The 19900-nt window shown below is 36.7% G+C and overlaps 1 protein-coding gene and 1 long non-coding RNA gene across 3 annotated transcripts in view; one reads left to right on the forward strand and one right to left on the reverse strand.

Moving 5' to 3' along the window:
- Positions 1-17825, forward strand: part of TES (testin LIM domain protein) — a 34616-nt gene extending 16791 nt beyond the window's left edge. Inside the window, exons 2-6 of the mRNA XM_027845029.1 lie at positions 1386-1638; positions 2753-3085; positions 9892-10107; positions 10822-10980; positions 17302-17825. Coding sequence (XP_027700830.1) covers positions 1386-1638; positions 2753-3085; positions 9892-10107; positions 10822-10980; positions 17302-17493 — 1153 coding nt within the window. The 3' untranslated portion in view covers positions 17494-17825. The remainder of the gene's footprint in view (positions 1-1385; positions 1639-2752; positions 3086-9891; positions 10108-10821; positions 10981-17301) is intronic.
- LOC114030238 overlaps positions 13911-19900 on the reverse strand; it is a 61378-nt gene continuing 55388 nt past the window's right edge. For both annotated transcript variants that reach the window (XR_003567578.1, XR_003567577.1), the window contains exon 4: positions 13911-15487. This is a non-coding gene — a long non-coding RNA (uncharacterized LOC114030238). The remainder of the gene's footprint in view (positions 15488-19900) is intronic.

The following is a 19900-nucleotide window of genomic DNA, read 5'->3' on the forward strand; positions in this document are numbered from 1 at the left end:
AGCTGGAATAAATGATGATCCATCCTTCACCATCTGTTAACATTTTCTATCTTTCTGTGTCCTAAAGCCCACATCTCTCTATGTTCTCAGGTAGAACCACTGTACTCTAGTCTCATCAGACATATCTGGAGTATTGTGATCAGTTCTGGATACCACATTTTAAGAGGAACATTGGGAGCAGCAAGGTGGTGCAGTGGATAGAGCACCAACCCTGAAGTCAGGAGGATATTCAGAAGAAGGCAACCAGTGTGGTGAAAGAGCATTGAGGATGTTATAGATGTTGAAAGAGCTAGATTTGCTTAGCCTGAGGAAGAGGGGACTCAGTGAAAGCATGACAGCTGTCTTCAAGTATTTGAAGGGCGACCATGGGGAAGAGGGATAGATTTATTCTTAGTATTTGGCCTCTAGGGGCTGTAGCAGGAGCAATGGAAGTTTCAGAAACATCAATATCAGAATGAACTTGAAAATAATTAGAGCTATCCAAAAGTAAAATGGGCTACCTGAAACAGAATAGGTTTCTGCTTCTTGGAGTTCTTCAAGCAGAGACTGAATGACCACTTGTTGGGTCTTGTATAATAGGGATTCCTTTTGGGTAGGGGTTGTACTCAATAGCCACACTGGTCCTTTTCAATCCTCATATTCTGTGAGTTTTTTGTTGACTCATTCCAAGTTGTTCTTTGTCTTCTCTATTCCCTCCCCCTCAAAAAAGGATGTAGCCCTCCTCTTTTTTTGTAGCAGTAGTTTAAATATGTATTGACAAATGGTTATTTCTACAGAAGGGATATTTCAGTAAAAGGAAACTCAATGAAGGACTTCTTTAGTCAAGTTGGAAAATGTTAGGCTGGAAGAAGGGCTTTGAGGACCCTTGCTATAAGAGGACTATGACCTCTAGATTGTAGTCAACCACTTGGGATCTTTCCTGGAGTTAGGGGGTCTTGGATTTGGAAGTATTAAGAAGGCCATTGGTGATTGACTTTAGCTGAATGTGATTTGTATGCAGAATGGCTTCATTGTAAAGTTTATTTGTGTTTTTGAACTGAAGGCCTGAGGGACCACAATAAGTATGGGAAGAGGAATACCATTGGATAAGAGACTGTGAGAACACAGGGCTTGGTATTTGGAAGACAAATTTCCCTTTTTGCCCTTACATGGTGACAGCAGAGTGTTAACCTGAAAATCGAGAAAGGAATGGTTTTGGCTAGGATAATTTTTGGTTTAGGATTGGGGAGAGGGGAAGGACATGTTATCCAGAACATATTTTATAATGAGGAGACTGCTATTAAATGAATTATTCAGTGTATTCTTATATATTTTTGTTAGAAACAAAAACAGTTATCCAGGTAAATAGAATACTAATCATTGCCCACTTTCCTCCAAAATTAAAGGAAAATATGCCGCAACTGCAAATGTGGTCAAGAGGAGCATGATGTTTTCATGAGCAATGAGGAAGATCGAAAAGTGGGAAAACTTTTTGAAGATACCAAATATACTACCTTGATTGCAAAGCTGAAAACAGATGGGATTCCCATGTATAAACGCAATGTTATGATCTTGACCAATCCTGTGCCTGCCAAGAAGAATGTCTCCATCAACACGGTTACCTATGAATGGGCTCCCCCTGTCCAGAATCAAGCATTGGTAAGTAAAAAAGAAAAAAAAGTGTATGTATGTACAAGAAAAAGTAAGAGAGAGAAGAGATCTCTATATATGGAGAGTGTAAAGGACCTTGTTCATAATGGGTTTTGTTTTTTTTTTAACAGGTTGGGGTTTTTCTTTTTTGATCTTTTTGACAAAGTTGTAAGGAAATTGATAACAATTACTGTTCTTATGTGCTTTTCACATTTTCGTTTATGTTATTAGTAGCCTAATATCCTCAGTTCTGTTAGTCTTATAAAATAAACACTTTTAGGGAATTCCATTGCTAGAACTCATAATTCTTTCTATCTGTTGCAACTATGCCATGTGTGAATATGTTAGGGAAAATTTCAAGGATTTCTGAGTCAGTGTTTTTAATTCCTTGAGGGTATATTCTCCCTTTATCAATAAGGAGAAAAGAGAATATACCTCATGCATACTCTATTATCAAGCTTGCAGATCTTGAAACTTTCCCATTTATTAAAAGGCCATAAAGGATGACTTCTGTAATTGTAAATGTCACTGATGCTGAGGAAAGCATTCAGCGGAGCCCGTCTATTACTGTATAAGGCCAAAAAAGTGAGTGTACTGTTCAGAGCGTACTCCAGTTTTCTTAGAACTACAGCCAAACTGGACATCTGAGAAGTCTTTTAGGAGAGTTTCTTTGCTGAGAAATTTAGAACAGAGTAAAGGCAGCCTTGTGTAGACATCATGAATTAATGTCATTTGTGTGAGGCAGTGAAAATAAAATGCAAGAAAAAACATTCATGCTTCACAGTTCTTTAATATTTGTGTAGCCTTATAATAACTGAATTTGTGAAGTGTTACATGGACTCATTATTTTAAAACTGATCAGAAAGTCAGAAAAAAATAGACTGAACTTTGATAAGAGGATCTATTTAGCTTAAAACTTTATAGAGTTCAGTCTATAATACTAATACTATTCTCATAGTTTTCTTTTTAAAAAAGTCCCAGGATTTATTTATATTGGGAACTTTTATTGTTCTTTTAGATAAAAACAAAAGCTTGCCTAAGTGAAATGGAAAACTTGGCTCTAATATTTTGCTTTAAAGTGTTGAATTCTCTCATGGCCCTGGTTCTTTATGTTTAACTCCAGGCTAGGCGATATATGCAGTTGCTTCCAAGGGACAAACAACCAGTGGCTGGCTCAGAAGGGGCCCAATATCGGAAGAAGCAATTAGCTAAGCAGCTTCCTGCTCATGATCAGGATCCTTCCAAGTGTCATGAGTTGACTCCCAATGAGGTGAAGCAGATGGAACAGTTTGTGAAGAAATACAAGAACGAGGCTCTGGGTGTTGGAGATGTCAAACTTCCCAGTGAGATGGAGATAAAAGCTTTTGATGGAAGTACACTTGATGGTGGGCACAGGGGCACTACGGCTGCAGTCGGAGCAATGGAGGATAAATCAGCAGATCAAAAAGAGGACTACGTAAGTTTCAAAGTGATAGATTTGTCCCTGTTATTCAGAGGCTGTGAGGCACATGTTTGTTTTAACTCAGTCTCCCCATGACCACTTATTTTTCTACTTCCTCATATTTTTCCAGGAGAACAGTAGGCAAGGGAAACCAAAAGAAACCAAAATTTAATTCAATCAACTAACTTAAGTGAGAAGTGACATTGAAGTTATTGTTTAATTTTGTTATTGTTTAAAGTTAGGTTTTCATCTCTGGGCTTCCCCGACTACACTAAAGAATTGAGAGGTTAATGGAAGGACAATAGTGAACCTAACCTCTTAGCTTTTTTTTCTAAATATTTTTAATTATAGAAAATAGAGATTATAATGGTATTCTAATAGATATTATAATGGTATTCCTCTACCACCAAAATGTCTATATGCCAGTTTGTCTGTTGGTTAAATTGCTTTCTTAACTGTGAAAGTTTGACAAAGATTTGAGCATTTCTGTTTATGCTGATATCAACTATCCATTAATAAATATTATGATTTTGTGCTATACCCACACATGCCACTAGAGGCAGTATGGTCTAGTGCCTATACAACGGAACTTGAAATCAGAAAGAAGGTAGTTCAAGTCCTGATTCAGATTTTAAAAGAAGCTGAGTTTGTTTGGGCTAGCCTAGAGAAGAAAAAGCTAAGACATGATACCACTTAATTCTTTCAGTGTTTTTGTTTTTGTTTTTGTTTTTGTTTTTGTTTTTGTTTTTTAAAGGAGGATCTTCTCTGATCAGTCTGTGTCTATGCCTACAGATGAATGAATAGGGAATGGGCTATGAGATAAGAGTAGTTGTAGCTACATCCAAGAAGATATTTAAAAAAAAATTGGAAACCATTGATACTGGCCTGTTTTTTAAATTTTTAATTGTTTACTTAATTGTTTCTTTTAAAAAAATGTTACTAGACCATTTGATGTCTTTTTAGGTCCCCTCCAAATCAGATCCTTTTTTGGGGTGGGGGGGCACGGGTAGAAGTGATGCAGGTGCATTAGAATTATGAGGCGGTGGTGTCAAACTGATGTAGAAATGGGGACCATTAATATCTGTCCATAAGGATCCCTACAGGCTGCCTTAGTTTTAAAATGTGGAATTATCTGTGTTTTACTGTATTTTTATTTATTTCTTTAACTCTTTCCCAATTATATTTTAATCTGGTTCTGCAGCACTCAGAAATGTTGTGGGCTGCATGTGGCCATGTGTTTGACACCTCTGATAGAGTGGATAGAGGGTCTGAGCCTAGCAATCAAGAAAATCGGAGTTTGAATCCTTCCCACCCACCCCCGCCTCACTTAACCTCTCTGGGTCTCTGTTTCCTCGCCTCTCAAATGAGGGTCTTGGACTTCATGACCTCTAAAGTCCCTTGGAGCTTTAAGTCGGTAATCCCAGGATAATTAGGATCTCTTCCTGCAACTTTATTCAATATAATAACTCAGTTGTTAAAAAATAACTATTAAGCATGATTTATTTCCTTTATCTGGAAAAACAAAGGATTGGGGTGTGGGGGGCAATTCCTGAATCATTGTTCATGTTTAGTTGAATTGACCTAAAAAATGAAATATGAAAAATAGTTTATGGTGAAATTCTCTTAACATACTCCTAATAATGTGGGGAACCTTGAAAATATCGACAAATCCTCCAGGAAACAGTGTTTTTTATTTTACTTCATAACAATGACCCCTTAATTTCATATAATTTTTCTTTAAAAGGGTTCAGAGTACTTTCAGAAATGCCATCTGATTTTTTTCCTCACACAATTGCAGTGACAGAGAGGGAAAGAAATGCCTTTGGATCTGGAAAAATAGAAACACATAGATAATAAATTATTTTTCCTAGGATTTCATAGAAAGACAGCAGAACTAGAAATATAATCCTAATCTTTAAACTTTGACTTCTTTCTATCTAGAAGATGTTGATTTGAGTCTATAATGACTTTTTAGTGTTAGTAACATAATTTTGGGCAGCTAGGCGGAGAGAGTGGTTAAAGCCCTGGTCTTGAAGTCAGGAAGATGTGAGTTCAAATTTGACCTCAGACTCTTACTACTTATATGATTGTGGGCAAAGCACTTAAGCTGTCTCTGTCTCAGTTTCCTCAACTGTAAAATGATGTGAGAATAAAATATTTGTGAGAGAATATTCATACAGGGCTTTACAAACCTTAAAACACTATGTGAAATGCTAGCTGTTGAGAAGTTTGTTTCATTCTTGTGGATAAAATTAAAATGGTACTTTTGATTGCCTACTGTCAGTAAATGTTTATTAAGCATCTTCTGTGTGCCAGGTACTACGCTAAGCCCTGAGTATACAAGAAAAATAAAATACAGTCCCTGTCCTTCAAGAGATTACCATCTAACAGAGGAGACAACTTGCAAACTCTATGTAAGAATATTGGAAGTAATCAGTAGGGGAAGGCACTAGAATTAAGAGCGATTGGAAAAGGCTTCTTGAGAAAGAGAGATTTTATCTGGGACTTGAGGAAGCCCAGAAATCCAGGACGCAGAATTGAAGAGGGAGAGGGTTCCATGTATGGGGAATAGGGGGAACAGTCAGTGAAAACGCCTGAGTCAGGAGATGGAGTGCCTTGTTTGAGGAACAGTAAAGAGGCAAATGTTACTGGCTCGCAGAATATGTGGTGGGGTGTAAGAAGACTTGGATGGGGGTGGGACACTATAAAGGGCTTTGAACAAGTACTTTAAGTTGGATGAAATTTATATACAATAGATTCTAAAGCAATACTGTTTTTATGATTAACATGAAATTATTTTATATTTAAGCTTTGTGTGATTGGTCAAACATTATATTAACTCAAACCTTAGGATCTGGAGGCCCAGGGTAGGACGGGAACGCCTGGGTGAGAGCAGAGACAGGAGAGCACACGCTGGTCCCTATGACTCTCTAAACAGTCTGTACTGTTTTCACAGAATATTAGAGCTTTAGAGAAATAACAGACCCAAGGGATCATTTATTCTGTGACTTGTTCACCTTCTTTTGTATCATCGATCCCTTTGGCACTTAGGTGAAGCCTATAGTCCCCTTCTCAGAAAAATGTTTTCAAATGCATAAGATACGATATGTAGGTATTCAGAGGAAGCAATAACATCAAAATATAGTTATCAATATTTTTTAAAAGTTCACAGACCCAAGTTTAATACCTAATTTAATCTAACCCATTAGTTTGACTGGTGAGAAAACTGGGGCTCAGAGAGTTTAAATGATTGGTTCAAAGTCATGCAGACAATTAGAAGAAGGACAGAACTTGACTTGGCTCTCTTGATTCCTAAGCCAAGGGTTTTACAGTTATTTAGTTACATAATTTTAGATTTTGATAGGCCTATAAAGATAAAATCCAGATAGCTTCCTCTTTTTATAAATGATAAAACCGAAGTTCGGAGTAGATAAATAGCTTCGAAGAAAGGAAATAAGCAATTATTAATCACCTACTGTATGATTAATACTATGTCACTTTATGACTCTTATTTAGTCCTCAAAACAATCCTGGAGGGAGATGATATTATTTTCCCTATTTTACTCTTGAGTAAACTGAGGCAGATAGAGGTTAAGTGACTGGCTCAGGGTCACACAACTAGTAAGTATCTGAGGCTGGATTTGAACTCTGTTCTTTCTGACTCTAGGCCCAGCATGCCACCAAACTGCTTTTAAATTAACTCCCAAAGTCATTCATACTGCTAATTTAGTGGCAGAATAAGAATAAAATTCCAATTTTCTCTTAAGGCCACAGTGCCTTGAGTGATGATTTGGAGTCACGAAGACCTGATTAACCTCTGCTTCAGATATTCAGCGGTGTGGTCTTGGGCAAATCACAAATTCTGAGTGCTTCAGTTTCCTCATCTGTAAAATGGCTTCTCACCCAGAGTTGTTTTAAGGATTAAATGAAATAGCATATGTAAAGCTCTTTGCAAACCTTAAAGTGCTACATAAATATTTGCTATTATTATTTTCACAGTAAATGTACCAAATATAGAAAAAGATATCAGAGAAATAAGGTGTATATTTTTAAACTCTACTAGTTAAAGTGCTGTCAATATACTGTACTGGGAATCAGGAATACTTAGGTTCAAATCTTGTATTAGATATTTATGATCTTTGTGATTCTAGGCAAGTAACTTAACTTTTCCGTGCCTCAGTTTCCTCATCTGTAAAATGAAGCTGATTGACTTCATGGCCTGGTATGCTGTCTTCAATTCTAAATCTATGTGATTCTGTATTCTAAGAGAAGCAACCTTCCTAGTATCATTTCATTACTCTTTCCCAATAAATTTCATGTATAAGATTTTATATAGGCATACAATGATTTTTATGTAATGGTGGTTTTGATGTAAATCATCATAGCAATGTTAAGAGTGAAACAGACTTCCAAATAGCTAGCGTTGATATAGTGCTTTAAGATTTTCAAAGAACTTTGCAAATATTCATTACTTTTGCCCCCACAACAGCTCATTTTACAGATGAGGAGACTGAGGCAGAACACTATAAATTTATGATCCTCTATCCTAAGAGAGGCCACATTCGTAATATTTATTTAATTCCCTTTTCCAGTAAATGCTACAGCATACCTGTACCATAAGATTATATGTACATAGATAGTGAGATGAACCAAGCAAACCAGTTGTTAAATATTCTATCAGCAGTGGGGAACCTGTGGCCTTAAGACCACATGTGGTCCTCTAGGTCCTCAAGCTCAGACTTTTGACAGAAACAAAACTTCAAGTTTAATCCAACCCATTAATTTTACTGGTGAAAATTCAGTCAAAGGACCACACTTGAGGACCTAGAGGGCCACGTGTGGCCTCAAGGCTGCAGGTTCCCCAGCCCTTTTCCAGAGTGTGCTTTTTTGTAGATTTCTTGCTTGCTTTTGCAGGTGACCAGAGTCATCTTCCCTGTCTTTCCTTTCACCATTAACTGTGCTGGTATTTAGTTTTACTGAGTACTTTTCTTTTCCTGTCTCCATTTGATTCCTGCTGCCTCTGCTAATTAAGCAACTCTTCATTTGATGCTTTTAATTTCTTATTGTTTTCTCTTTAGTGTGCCCAGCCTCGTCCTCAGTTACCAGCAGATTATGTAACAATTTGATCTTTTTTTTAAAAGTGAGACAAAAGAAAGATCTGACTCATCCACTGTACTTTTCAATGTGTAAAAACAGATATAAGTAATTAATAGGGAAATTGTGTATGAGTCAAATCTTTTTATAAGTTTATTTTATTTTCAAATGTATTAGGATGTGAATTCTCTAAAGAAATCCTAGATGAATGCTTTTCTATGATCAAGAACCCTTTTTATAAAATGAATAATTACCTCCTGATTACATGGAGCAGACCTGTGTGATGAAATTTCAACTACCAATGAAGAAAATCCCTCCATCCATGCAAATAGATTTCTAGTCTTAGAGAAGTTGCCTGAGACACAGATTAAGTGACCTGCATAAGGTCACACAGACAGCCGTATGTGTCCAGAGAAAGGTTTTTGGTCACACTCTTATTCCTAGGCTGCCCCTCTGTCCACTAGACCAGAGGTTCCCAAACTTATTTGGCCTACCACTTCCTTTAAAAAAAAAGTTACTCAGCACTCTTCTGAAAATCTATTTTCTTTAACCCTTTAATGTTTTTTTAAAAATTGCATCATTTCAAAAAAAGTATGTTTTTTTAAATGACGCATCTTAAATTTAATAATTTATTGTAAATTTGTGGGGTTTTTCCTGCATTGAAATTTTGATGACCCAATATTACATCACGTAACCATATAGTATCATATTGTAAACAAGTCATTACATGCACATATTCCTGCTGATGCATGCTGGACTTCTGACGATGCACTGCATGCTCACCTGCCAACACTTGCTTGTTAAGACCTGCCAGCAGACTTGACCACTGATCAGTTTTACCTTGCATTTTGTGTGTTTATTTGGAAAATAATGTAATCATTAACACTTTAACTCTGTTATACAACAGATGAAACATGTACAAATGGTTTTTCAAAATTTTCTTCTCTTGTCTTCTTTCCTTATGCTTCCACTGCCCCCTTATTTGTACCTGGGGCTACTACCACCTTCCTTGGATCATTCTAGCACCCACCCGGAGGTGGTATCGCCCACTTTGGGAATTTGTGCACTAGACCCATGCTGCCTCTCTTATTTGTGGGACAGATTCCCATTTATCATAGATCACTTTCTTAAAGCTAAACACAAAAGGGAGGGGAAGATCTCTACCTTATCTAAATCTCTTTTGTGTTATGGAACCCTTTGGCAGGCTGCTGAAGTCTATGGACTCCTCAGAATAATGTTTTAAAATGCATAGAATTATGAAGAAAATCATTTATATTAGAATATAGTTATGAAAATTAAAAAAAATACTTACCCCAGGTTAAGAACCTCTAATATAAACATAAATTGTTTTCTTTTTTCATTGCAAAGTGGTGATGTGGGATGTGAATGAGATGGGATTGTTTAATTTCACAAATTTAGTTAAATTACTTTTTTTTTTTTTAATCTTTCATGGGTGATTCACTGCTTCATATTAGCTTTGGTAGATCAGTATTTTTTGTAGATATATTAGTAGGAAGAAGTAATAGTCCAGTTGTTTGGACAGAGATGAAAAGAGCAAGACATGGAATATCGGGGATGTTACATGATTCTTTGTCTTCATTGTATCAAGTGACAGCAGCTCTGAATGTGTGAATGAATGAATGATGTGAATTCCTAGTGAAATCTGATGTGTGTATTAGGATTGTGAGTAGCATGATTTTCATTTTTCCACGTGGTGTCCATTTCAGTCCTGCTATTGCTGCAAGCAGAGCATGAAAGAAGGTGATCCCGCAGTTTATGCCGAGAGAGCTGGGTATGACAAATTCTGGCACCCTGCCTGTTTCGTTTGTAGCACCTGCAGTGAGCTTCTGGTAGACATGATCTATTTTTGGAAGAATGGGAAGCTGTATTGTGGCAGGCATTACTGTGACAGTGAGAAACCCCGGTGTGCTGGGTGTGATGAGGTAAGAGAGTCCTGGGACTGACCATGTGTGCGCGCGCGCGCGCGCGCACACACACACACACACTCATTATCTACTGTAGTACCAAGCTGTCCTCTTCAGTGATATAACCATAGAGAGAAGGCACTTAAAATCTGTGTTCAAGTTAAAATGTGCTTTATTTATCTATCAAAGAATTGGTACTTAATGACTTCTAATTCATTCTGAGCTCCCATGTCACATAGATGGGAGAACTTATGATGGATGTTTAATAGTTGAAAATACAAAGAAAACTGTGTTAATATGTATTGAGATGACTGGTCAGACCTTAGGTGTTCTTTTTCAAGCTATGAAACATAAGAAAAGGTAGCATGTTTGGAAATTGAGGGGCTAGGAGGACAGGGAAAGCAATCCTGTGGGGAATTCCTGTATGGAAGCTGTCACATTCTGGTAACATATTATCTTGGAAAGTTGGTAACCAGGGGCTCCAAGAGTTTAATCAACTTGCCTATGGTCACACAATCAATGTGTGTTAGGGATGGTACTTGAACTAACTTTCAAGGTTAACACCCCTGTGATACTGCCTCTCAAATTGATTGTATCTAAATACTTTATTGGGTCAGTGAATCCAATCATAAGTGCTTTGCCAAATGGGTTTTTAGAGCTAAAAAGGACTAAAGGGAAAAATTGACTTTTTTCTTTGTTTTTTTTTTTTTGTTGTTGTTGTCATTTTTCTAGTTGATATTCAGCAATGAATATACCCAGGCAGAGAATCAGAGTTGGCATCTGAAACATTTCTGCTGCTTTGATTGTGACTGCGTTCTTGCTGGGGAAATCTATGTTATGGTCAATAACAAACCCATATGCAAGCCTTGCTACGTGAGGAACCATGCTGTGGTAAGAACTCATTTGGAGACACAATTACCTCTAACATCCTGTAGCACAATAAAGTATCTACATACGTCTAGAACTTAGGAACGGAAAGCAAAAGGCTCTGCTGAGCAGGAAGCATGTGGCTTCTCTAGGAGATCTTAATGTGAAGTGTTGTACCCAAGGAATTTAAACAGAAAGAGTTTGTTGAACAGGCACCACTGGTGAGTTCCTTCACTGTTCTTACTATGGTAGAGTCTTAATAAGGCTTAATTTAAAGGCTAATTCATTCATATATATATAAGTCAGAACCTACTCTGGTAAATTCTAAAGAGTCTGATTGCTTTTTTTGTTGTTATAAATGAAATTTTGTATATGGACTCTTTATCTATTATATATCACCTGGAATGTTCATTTCTTTTTTAAATTAATTGTATTTTTTTCAATTAATAAACATTTCTTTTCAACCTTCCTCCAAAGAAAAAAACAACACTCTTGTAATAAATATGAATAATCATATAAAAATAAATACATAGATGTCTCAATCTCAAAACCTTGATCCCATCACCTCTTTGTTAGGACCACTACCTGGAATTTGAAAAATAATTTAGCAGTATATGGATTGTTTTTGGTAAGGGTATGGGTTGCAAAAGAATTTGAAGTGTATACTTCAAGTCTACATTGAGATGACTTAAATATTTAAGTATCTTAATTCTGTTATCATCTCCAAACCACTCATTTATGACTTCATGATTCATTACAAGGGCAATTTTTGGATAGATTTCTAATAATTAATGATACTAACTTTAGCTTGTTTCAGATTTTGTCACTTCCTTTAGCACACATGAACAAGGAGATAAAGCTCAGTTAGTGGCAGAAAACTCAGTCAATTGCATATAGTTCAAGAGGTTTAATGCAGAACAAATTCAGAACCTTGAAGCAAAGAGAAGAAAACAGTCAATTTCTCTTTCCTCCAGAATGCAAAATGATTCTTTCTTGGGGTTCCATCAGTTTTCTATCTCCTGTTATGTACACATGTATGGGGCAGCTGGGTGGTACAGTGGATGGAGTGATTAGCTGTGTAACCCTGGGCTAGTCACTTAATCCTGTTTGCCTCAGTTTCCTTATTAACACGAGCTGGAGAAGGAAATGGCAAACTGCTCCAGTATCTTTGTCAAGGAAACCTCAAATGGGGTCACAAAGAGTTGTATACAACTGGAAAATGACTGAACAACAAATGTATAAATGTAAAATAATAAGAGCAGGGGCAATAAGAAGGGAAAAGATCCTAAGGTAGCAAAGAGTCCAGAAAATTGAAGCCCAAGCAAAGAAATAATCAGCTCCATATTCCTGATGGATTCTACAGTTTTCCTAGGGTGCTACTAATGGTTCTTTGTGATGTTAAGACTTTTTCAAAAGCCAGTCCTCATAATTGCCCTCTCAGCTTTTGTTTGCTTTTTAAGCAACACAAAAAGGATTCACATTCCATTCATCAAATGAAAGCATTCAGGCCCTTGAATGCATGAGAGTTCTCAGTTTTGACAACTTACTGCTTTCTGTTGTAGAACAAAGGGAAAACCAGGTGTTTTATTATTATTAGTAGTAGTAGTATTTCGTTGCTGAAGAAAGCATAAGAAAAAGGCAGTATAAACTTAATTTCTTAATTTAGGCATGATTTTCAAACTTTCTTTAAGAAGAAGGATACTCAAAAGAATAAAAGAAAACCCACTGATTAAATTATTACCAAAAACTTTTTACTAATCATGCCTTTGAAATCTTTTATTCAATCCAGCACACATTTATCAAGTATCTACTATGTGCAAGGCAGATCTAGGGAGCCCTTGAAGATGGAAGGAATTAGGGAGGCTTTCACAGATTATAGTTCCTTCAGTCACAGTTGACTAAAAAGTAGAGTACAAAATCTTCCTGTGCTTATTTTTTTTATATTACAAAACAGTATATGCCTCATTAAAGGCTCTTTTCCAATAAGATGCCTCTCATGAACATATTAAGATTATATGGGCTTCCTTTTCTAACTGGCTCTCTGTTAATATCAAGTAAAAGATAAAAACAGGAATAGAAGAAGGGATTTCTTCGAGATGGCAAAATATGAATTTGGAACTGAAAATTTTAAAAAACGAATGTTGAAAATTGTTTTTACATGTAACTGGGGAAAAACAAAATATTAAATTAAAAAAAAAAAGAGATGACAAAATATTCCAGATATTCCTGTTTGCAAGTGACATTGTGGTGGTTGCATTAAGCTCCCAAATAACATGGGCCCTCTTCAGTGAGTTTTATTACCCTACGAGAGGTCAGCCTTACAGTCTACACAGGAAAAAAAGAAGTGGATAAAGAACACTTTTCACCCGGATTATGACATACGGTTGGGTGGGCAGCCTATCTCTTATTAGTTTGTAAGGAAATTTATCTTGGACAGGCCTTGCAGATTGACTGTGAACTAACTCAGTATGAAATTAATGAGGGGCCTGGCCTAGATAGTTAAATAGTTTTTCTTGCCCAGTCTGCAAGCACAGTGACCATTCCACAGCTGGATCCCAGCACTGATTGGCACAGAAGTTTTTAACCTGTTTTACTTTTCAGATCTGGACTGGTTTGCCCCATCTTAGAAGTAGGTCTAGTGGCCCTCCGTTCCCAGAGGCTCACCATATTTTTGCCAGAATTAATGGAGACATAAAAAGAGCTTTAGCCGTATTGTAGTTCAGAGCTCTTGAATTCAAGTAACTCGCTGCCCTCAGCCTCCCTCAGGAACAGGGATTATAGGTATGTGCCACCATGCCTGGCTACACAGCATTTTCAGCAGTCCCTAGCTTCTCTTTGACATAAAAGCTTTTATCTTTTTAACACTGGCATTTTCCTAGTGATGAGGATACTAAAAGCTTGGCAAAAACCTCAGAACTTACTAATATTAAAAAAAAAAAAGTAGCAGAGTATTGGTAACCACCAAGACTGTTTTCTTATCTCTACAAAATTTCCCTGAGAATCCTCTACACATACATCTGGGGCATCCTAGATGAAAAATATGATAGGGAGCCAGTAGCCTTTTGCTACATTATACATCAGACCACATCAATCATCAATCATCATGATTCAGTAGAGCAACAGGCTTCCAATGAAGCATCTTCCATGCATACAAGAAAATCACACAAGACTCCTTGGTAGATGTAATATTAGAAAGTACTTTGACAACCTTATTATTCATATCAAATGAGACACAAAACAGGGAGACTTGCTTACCAAAGGTGTTTGCTTTTGTCATGGAGAAGGTCCACGACTGAGTCCAAAGAAAGGAAGGATTCCATAGAGATGGCAAAGTCCTTCAGATGTTTCTGATTGTGAATGATATTATGCTGATTGCATCAAGCCCCAGGACACTGAGGTGCCTTCCAAATGAGATCCTTAATTGCTCAAAGAAGTTTGGCCTAACTATCCATCCAGGGAAAACCACACCACTGAAGAATGCCTATTATCTAGATGATGCTAAGCATAAATAAACCATTAAAATACATTAAAAAACCAATAAAATAAAATATAAGGACATATATCTTGTACAGATGTTGCACATGGACAGTGAAAAGATGCCTGAATTGGAGGAGGAAATGCTTGGGCTGAATTGCATTTGGGATATTGTCCAGTGCTTTGACGACAAGCCAAAACAAAGACTCGTCTTTTAACATTAGAGTTCGTCCATGATGCCGTGTGGCTGCAAATTAGGGATACCCAGCATCTGAAGAATTAAAGTTGAAGGTCACCCAAAGGACAGCTTACAGGCACTTGGCAAACATGTGCAGGATGCAACAGATTATAAAAATTGTATAAGATAAGCAGCTTGGAGGCTATAATCAGAAAGATGCAAGACCAGGAAAAAATAGGCAATAGCAAGGAATAACTGAAGGACAGTTCACTTGCTTCATTAGTATCTAAGCTGTATTAAAATATGTAGACATGACACACACTCATACCCCAAGCCCATCAGGTGGACTCCCTGTGGAAGATTCTCAGAGGTTGGAAAGACATAGAGAACTACCTAGAACTCCAAAGAAAACACCACTTTAGCAATCTCTCCTCCTTTGAGGTTTGCTCCATCCAGATGCATCATCGTATCCATATTTCAGTGACAGTTATTTTTAAGTCCCCAGCTTATGCTCTCTCCTTTCTCAAGTTGTTCAATGTCTTGTTGATTCTATTCCTTTCCATCCTAACCTGTTCCCTTGTACTTGAGGTCATATACATCCTCTCCCTCTCCATCACACCCCTATACCACATCTTTCTTCCATCGTACCATTGCACCCAGTATCTGAGGGGAGGAGTTGACATGCATTTACGTATACCTGGTAGGAAAGCACAGGAAGAAGGAAAAACCCATATGTTCTGGATAATTTACTAGTCTGGATTGGAATCTTTGATGTCATTGGTCCATTCAGGAACATATCCATCACGTGACCCCAATTCTCTGTTACCTTCTTGTTTCTTGGTTCTCACTGCTCCCCAGTTGGGCAGATCCTCTTCTTTTCTGGAAACATAGCATTTACAAGGTCTTTCAATGTAAAAATCACCCTTAAAATGGTAGACAGTGTTACCTCCTACTGTAAATAGTAGTTCCCTTTAAATCTAAGAATCAGAATTGGGAAAAAAAAAACTCTTCAGTATGGCAATCTCTGGTCTATATGGACCATCCCAGGCAGTCAGTCATTCACTCGTCAGGATACAGTGTTGTCCAGTCTGAACATAGCTCACAACAAAGAGCTTTGGTTGACACTCTGAGCAAGGGAAATCAGCCTAGCCAGTTTTCCTTTTATACTGCAGAATCTATAGCAGAGCAGCTACAATACTAGTCTTTCTTCTCATTCCCTCACTAGAGGGAGCAGAAAAGGACCACAAGCTCTTTTAGGAGGTTTCACCTCTCAAGCACTAGGTGATGCTAAAAGGCACTAGCTACACCTTCAGCCAATCAGGAACTGGCCCCCTTTTTTTTGTCAGCAGCAGCTCCCGCTGCTGGTCTCTTAAAGCAGTTCCCACAAGTTGTTTTTGCCCCCTGCTGTTTCCTTCCTTCTCAGTTAGGTTCTGCAAATTCCTCAACACACCAACCATAGCCTCTGTCTTCTCTACCTCTCAGTCTCTTAAATCAGACCTTCTTGCCTCTGAATGATGCACCCCTTTCACTTAAAAGCTGCTCACCAAATTTTCCCTGTGAAATCAGTAGTTTTTAAAATAATACTCATTTCCAAATACATGTGTAGTTTATTCTATATCACTACATAACTTCTGCAAAGCCAGTTCTCAAATATTGTCGGTCCTTTTAAGTGAAATCTTCAATCACCTTTAATATCCATTCAATATTGTCTATAAGAACTACAGGTTTTAATAAGTATTCTTTATATAATAAGTGAGATCTGCCTAATTACAGCTCTAATGAAGCATGAAAATCCTTTTTTAGATGGGTACTACAGTTTATAGTGAACTATTGTGCATCTTAATTGCTTGTAATAGAATCAAAACCAATATAATTCAGGCAGGGTACCTAGGAAATATTTTCCTAGAAGTAGGAGAAAGACTAAATAATTCTTTTTCTTATATTTGTCACAATGATCAAAACTCATGGGTTTTTTCATATTTCTTTTAATTTTATTTTCATTTCCAAATTCTTTCCTCTACCCTGCTCCCCTCCCTCACTCATTGAGAAGGCAAAAATATGACAAATTAATTATACATATAAAGTCATATAAAACATTTCCACATGAGCCTTGTTGTGGGGCAAAAAAAGCAAGAAAAAATAAAGTGACAAAAATATATCCTTCAGTCTGCACTCAGAGTTCATCACTTCTCTTTTTGGAGTGGATAGCATTTTTCATCATGAGTCTATTGGAATTTTCATGGATCATTGTATTGATCAGAGTTAAGTCTTTCACATCATTGCAGTATTACTGTTACTATTTACAATGTTCTGGTACTGCTCACTTCACTTTGTATCAGCTTTTATTAATAGTCTTCCCATATTTTTCTGAAACCATCCCCTTCATCATTTCTTACAGCACAATAGTATTCCATCACTATCATACCACAGTTTGTTCAGCCATTCCCTAGTTGATAGGCATCCTCTCAGTTTTCAATTCTTTACCATTATTGAAAGAAAAGTTCATGGAATTTCAAGGACAGTGTTTCTGCTCAAGCTTTTACAGTTAGGTCCCCTATAGTTGGTTATCTCCTGCGTGTAAAGAAGACAGATATTTAATGTATATCTCTTCTAAAATTTGAATCAAAAACATTTGATTAAGATATTATAGTATTATTTGGTTTGAATCTTTTTTTTCCCTCTTTGTTCAACAGATTTGTCAAGGATGTCATAATGCGATTGATCCAGAAGTACAGCGAGTGACTTACAACAATTTTAACTGGCATGCTACCGAAGAGTGCTTTCTCTGTTCCTGTTGCAGCAAGTGTCTGATTGGTCAGAAGTTTATTCCAGTAGAAGCAATGCTTTTCTGTTCAGTAGAATGTAAAAAGATGATGATGTCTTAATGAGAAAGCACTAGATAATTCTGAGCCATTGCTATCTTCCAAAGTGGTCTGCATTTCTACTGTAAAATGGAATTTGGGTGTTTGGAAAAAATAAAAAAGAGGGGGGGAAAAACCTAGAATAAGTTGAGAAATTTTTATTTCTGTTTCTCTTTCTGTCCTTGCTTTCATCTTTTAGAAATTGTATTAACCACCTATTCTTTTTTAAAATAGAGGGAATTGCATATTTGACTTGGGAAAGCTAAGCCTTTTGTTATCTGTTTCTTTTACCCCCCCTTGCTTTTAAGATGGAAAGGAAACAACTTTAAAATTAAATAAAGAACATGTGTGTATTCTCTCTCAGCCCCTTTTTATTCAGCTTTTGGTGGTGTGCAATGATGAGCTTTTCTGACAGTGGGGAAGGGGTGGAAGGATACAAAGTGCTTATTAAACAAGTATCTCGGCAAAATTCACAGCTGTCATTTATTTCTAGCCTCTGTGTATTCACTGCCCAGTGATGTAAAGAGATGTTTTCTTTTCTGTCCTGATCATTAATTGTTTTCTGCTTGATTCCCTAGTCTAGTAAAAGTTCTTCTAGTCAATGACTTGTCCTTGATCTGTAGATATCTTCTGTTTGGGGTTTTTTTGTATGTAGTACAGAATTGCCCACTTTACAATTTTTTTTTTATAGATGGGCCTTGGGATTTTTTTTTTAAGGTGATGTGGTTTGAATTTCAGATATTCAGCTATAGCATATGTTGTTAATTCTAAGAACATCTGCGTCTATATCTCAAGGTATATACCGTGGAGCCAAGAGAACTCGTGAAATATGTTAATAGCAGTTGGCAGATTTGGGATTTGCTAAACCCTCAATATGTTTCTCATTTTTTTCTAAATGACAACTGTTCTGTGACAGTTTATAATAATGCTTATTGGTATGTTTTTTTCTTCAGAAGACTTCCATTTTATACATACATACACACACACACACACACATATAAAATAATCAATTACCTAGGATATTATTTACAAAAACATCCAAATTATACATACCTTAGAGGTGTGTTTTTGCATGTATATTCAAAATAAAAAAAATCTTTGATCACTTTAATGGTTGTATATATTTTTATTCTCATCTTTTTAGTAGGAACTAAATCCTACTGCAACTATGCTTGTTTTACAGCAGGGGGCAGTATCTTCAAGGATTAAAGACATCTTGGTTTTTAAAAAGTGTGAGTAAGCTGTCGCTGTTGCTTAAAACAAGGTAGTACTTGGGCTTTTCAGAGTGAGAAAGCATCAAGTTTAATAACAAAAGAGCAAAAGACTTAGAGTCACCAATGTTTGGCTGGTTGGGGGTTGTAATTATCCTAATTGAAGATATAGTTAACACCTAAATTTTCTATTCAGGGAGCTAGGGCACAGGATTTTAGAATTGGAAGTGAATTTAATAAGGTTAACTGGTTCTCAGGACTACTCCTTTACATGCTAAAAAATTACTGAGGCCCCCTAAAAAGTTGTGTAAGTCATAATCAGTACACCACATTAAGAATTTACAAAAATTAAAAATAACAAAGAATTCTGACCTTGTGGATTCTCTGAAAGGTCCCTAGACCATACTTTGAGAACCATTGATCAAATTTAACCTCCTCATCTGGAAACTGAGGCCCAGAAAAGTTAAATGCTTTACCTGAGGGGACATAGGTAGTAAGTGGCAAAACCCTAGGTCTCATTCCAAAGCCAGGAAGATTTGTGGGTTCCTCCAAACTATACTATGCCAGCTCCCCACTAATTACTACTTTTGTGCTATAGTGACAACTTTGCTTCTATATAGGACTTTTACTTTTATAGGGCTTTTCACTATTTTTCCTGTCAGGTTCCAAGACAAAGGAAGAAATAGAAAATCTGAAGGTCTATCTTGCGTTCTTGATCTTTTTGCATGCACAGAATTCTAGAATGTTAGAACCATAAAAGACCTAAGAGATCATTTGGTCCAATCCCACCCCTGTCTCACTTTGTAGATTAGAAAATGTGTCCATAATGCTTACTTGATTTTCTCACATCAAAATTAGCCACACCTACTATAAAATAGGTTTCTACCTAGTACAGTTTTGGGGAACTATATCTAATGGCCCATATACCTCTAGGAAAAGGACAGAAGACTGACCTTATCACTAGTCTCAGAGTCTTTTTCTTTGTTAACTAAAACATTTATTTCTCTCTGAACATAATGAGAGCACTTTGCTTCTATATCACGATATCACAAAATTAGTTTCCTGGAAGGGACTCTAGAGGCCATTTTGTTCAACTAGAATCTAACTAAGAATTGCTTTTACAACAAAAGTCCTTAACCTACAGTCTATGAGTTTTTAAAACATTTAAGTAAAGATTTTAATGTAATGGCTTTCCATTATAATTCTACATATTTTATTTT

This window comes from Vombatus ursinus, unplaced genomic scaffold, assembly GCF_900497805.2.
Source record: "Vombatus ursinus unplaced genomic scaffold, bare-nosed wombat genome assembly UNPS02014946.1, whole genome shotgun sequence".
In the NCBI taxonomy this organism is placed as follows: Eukaryota; Metazoa; Chordata; class Mammalia; order Diprotodontia; family Vombatidae; genus Vombatus; species Vombatus ursinus.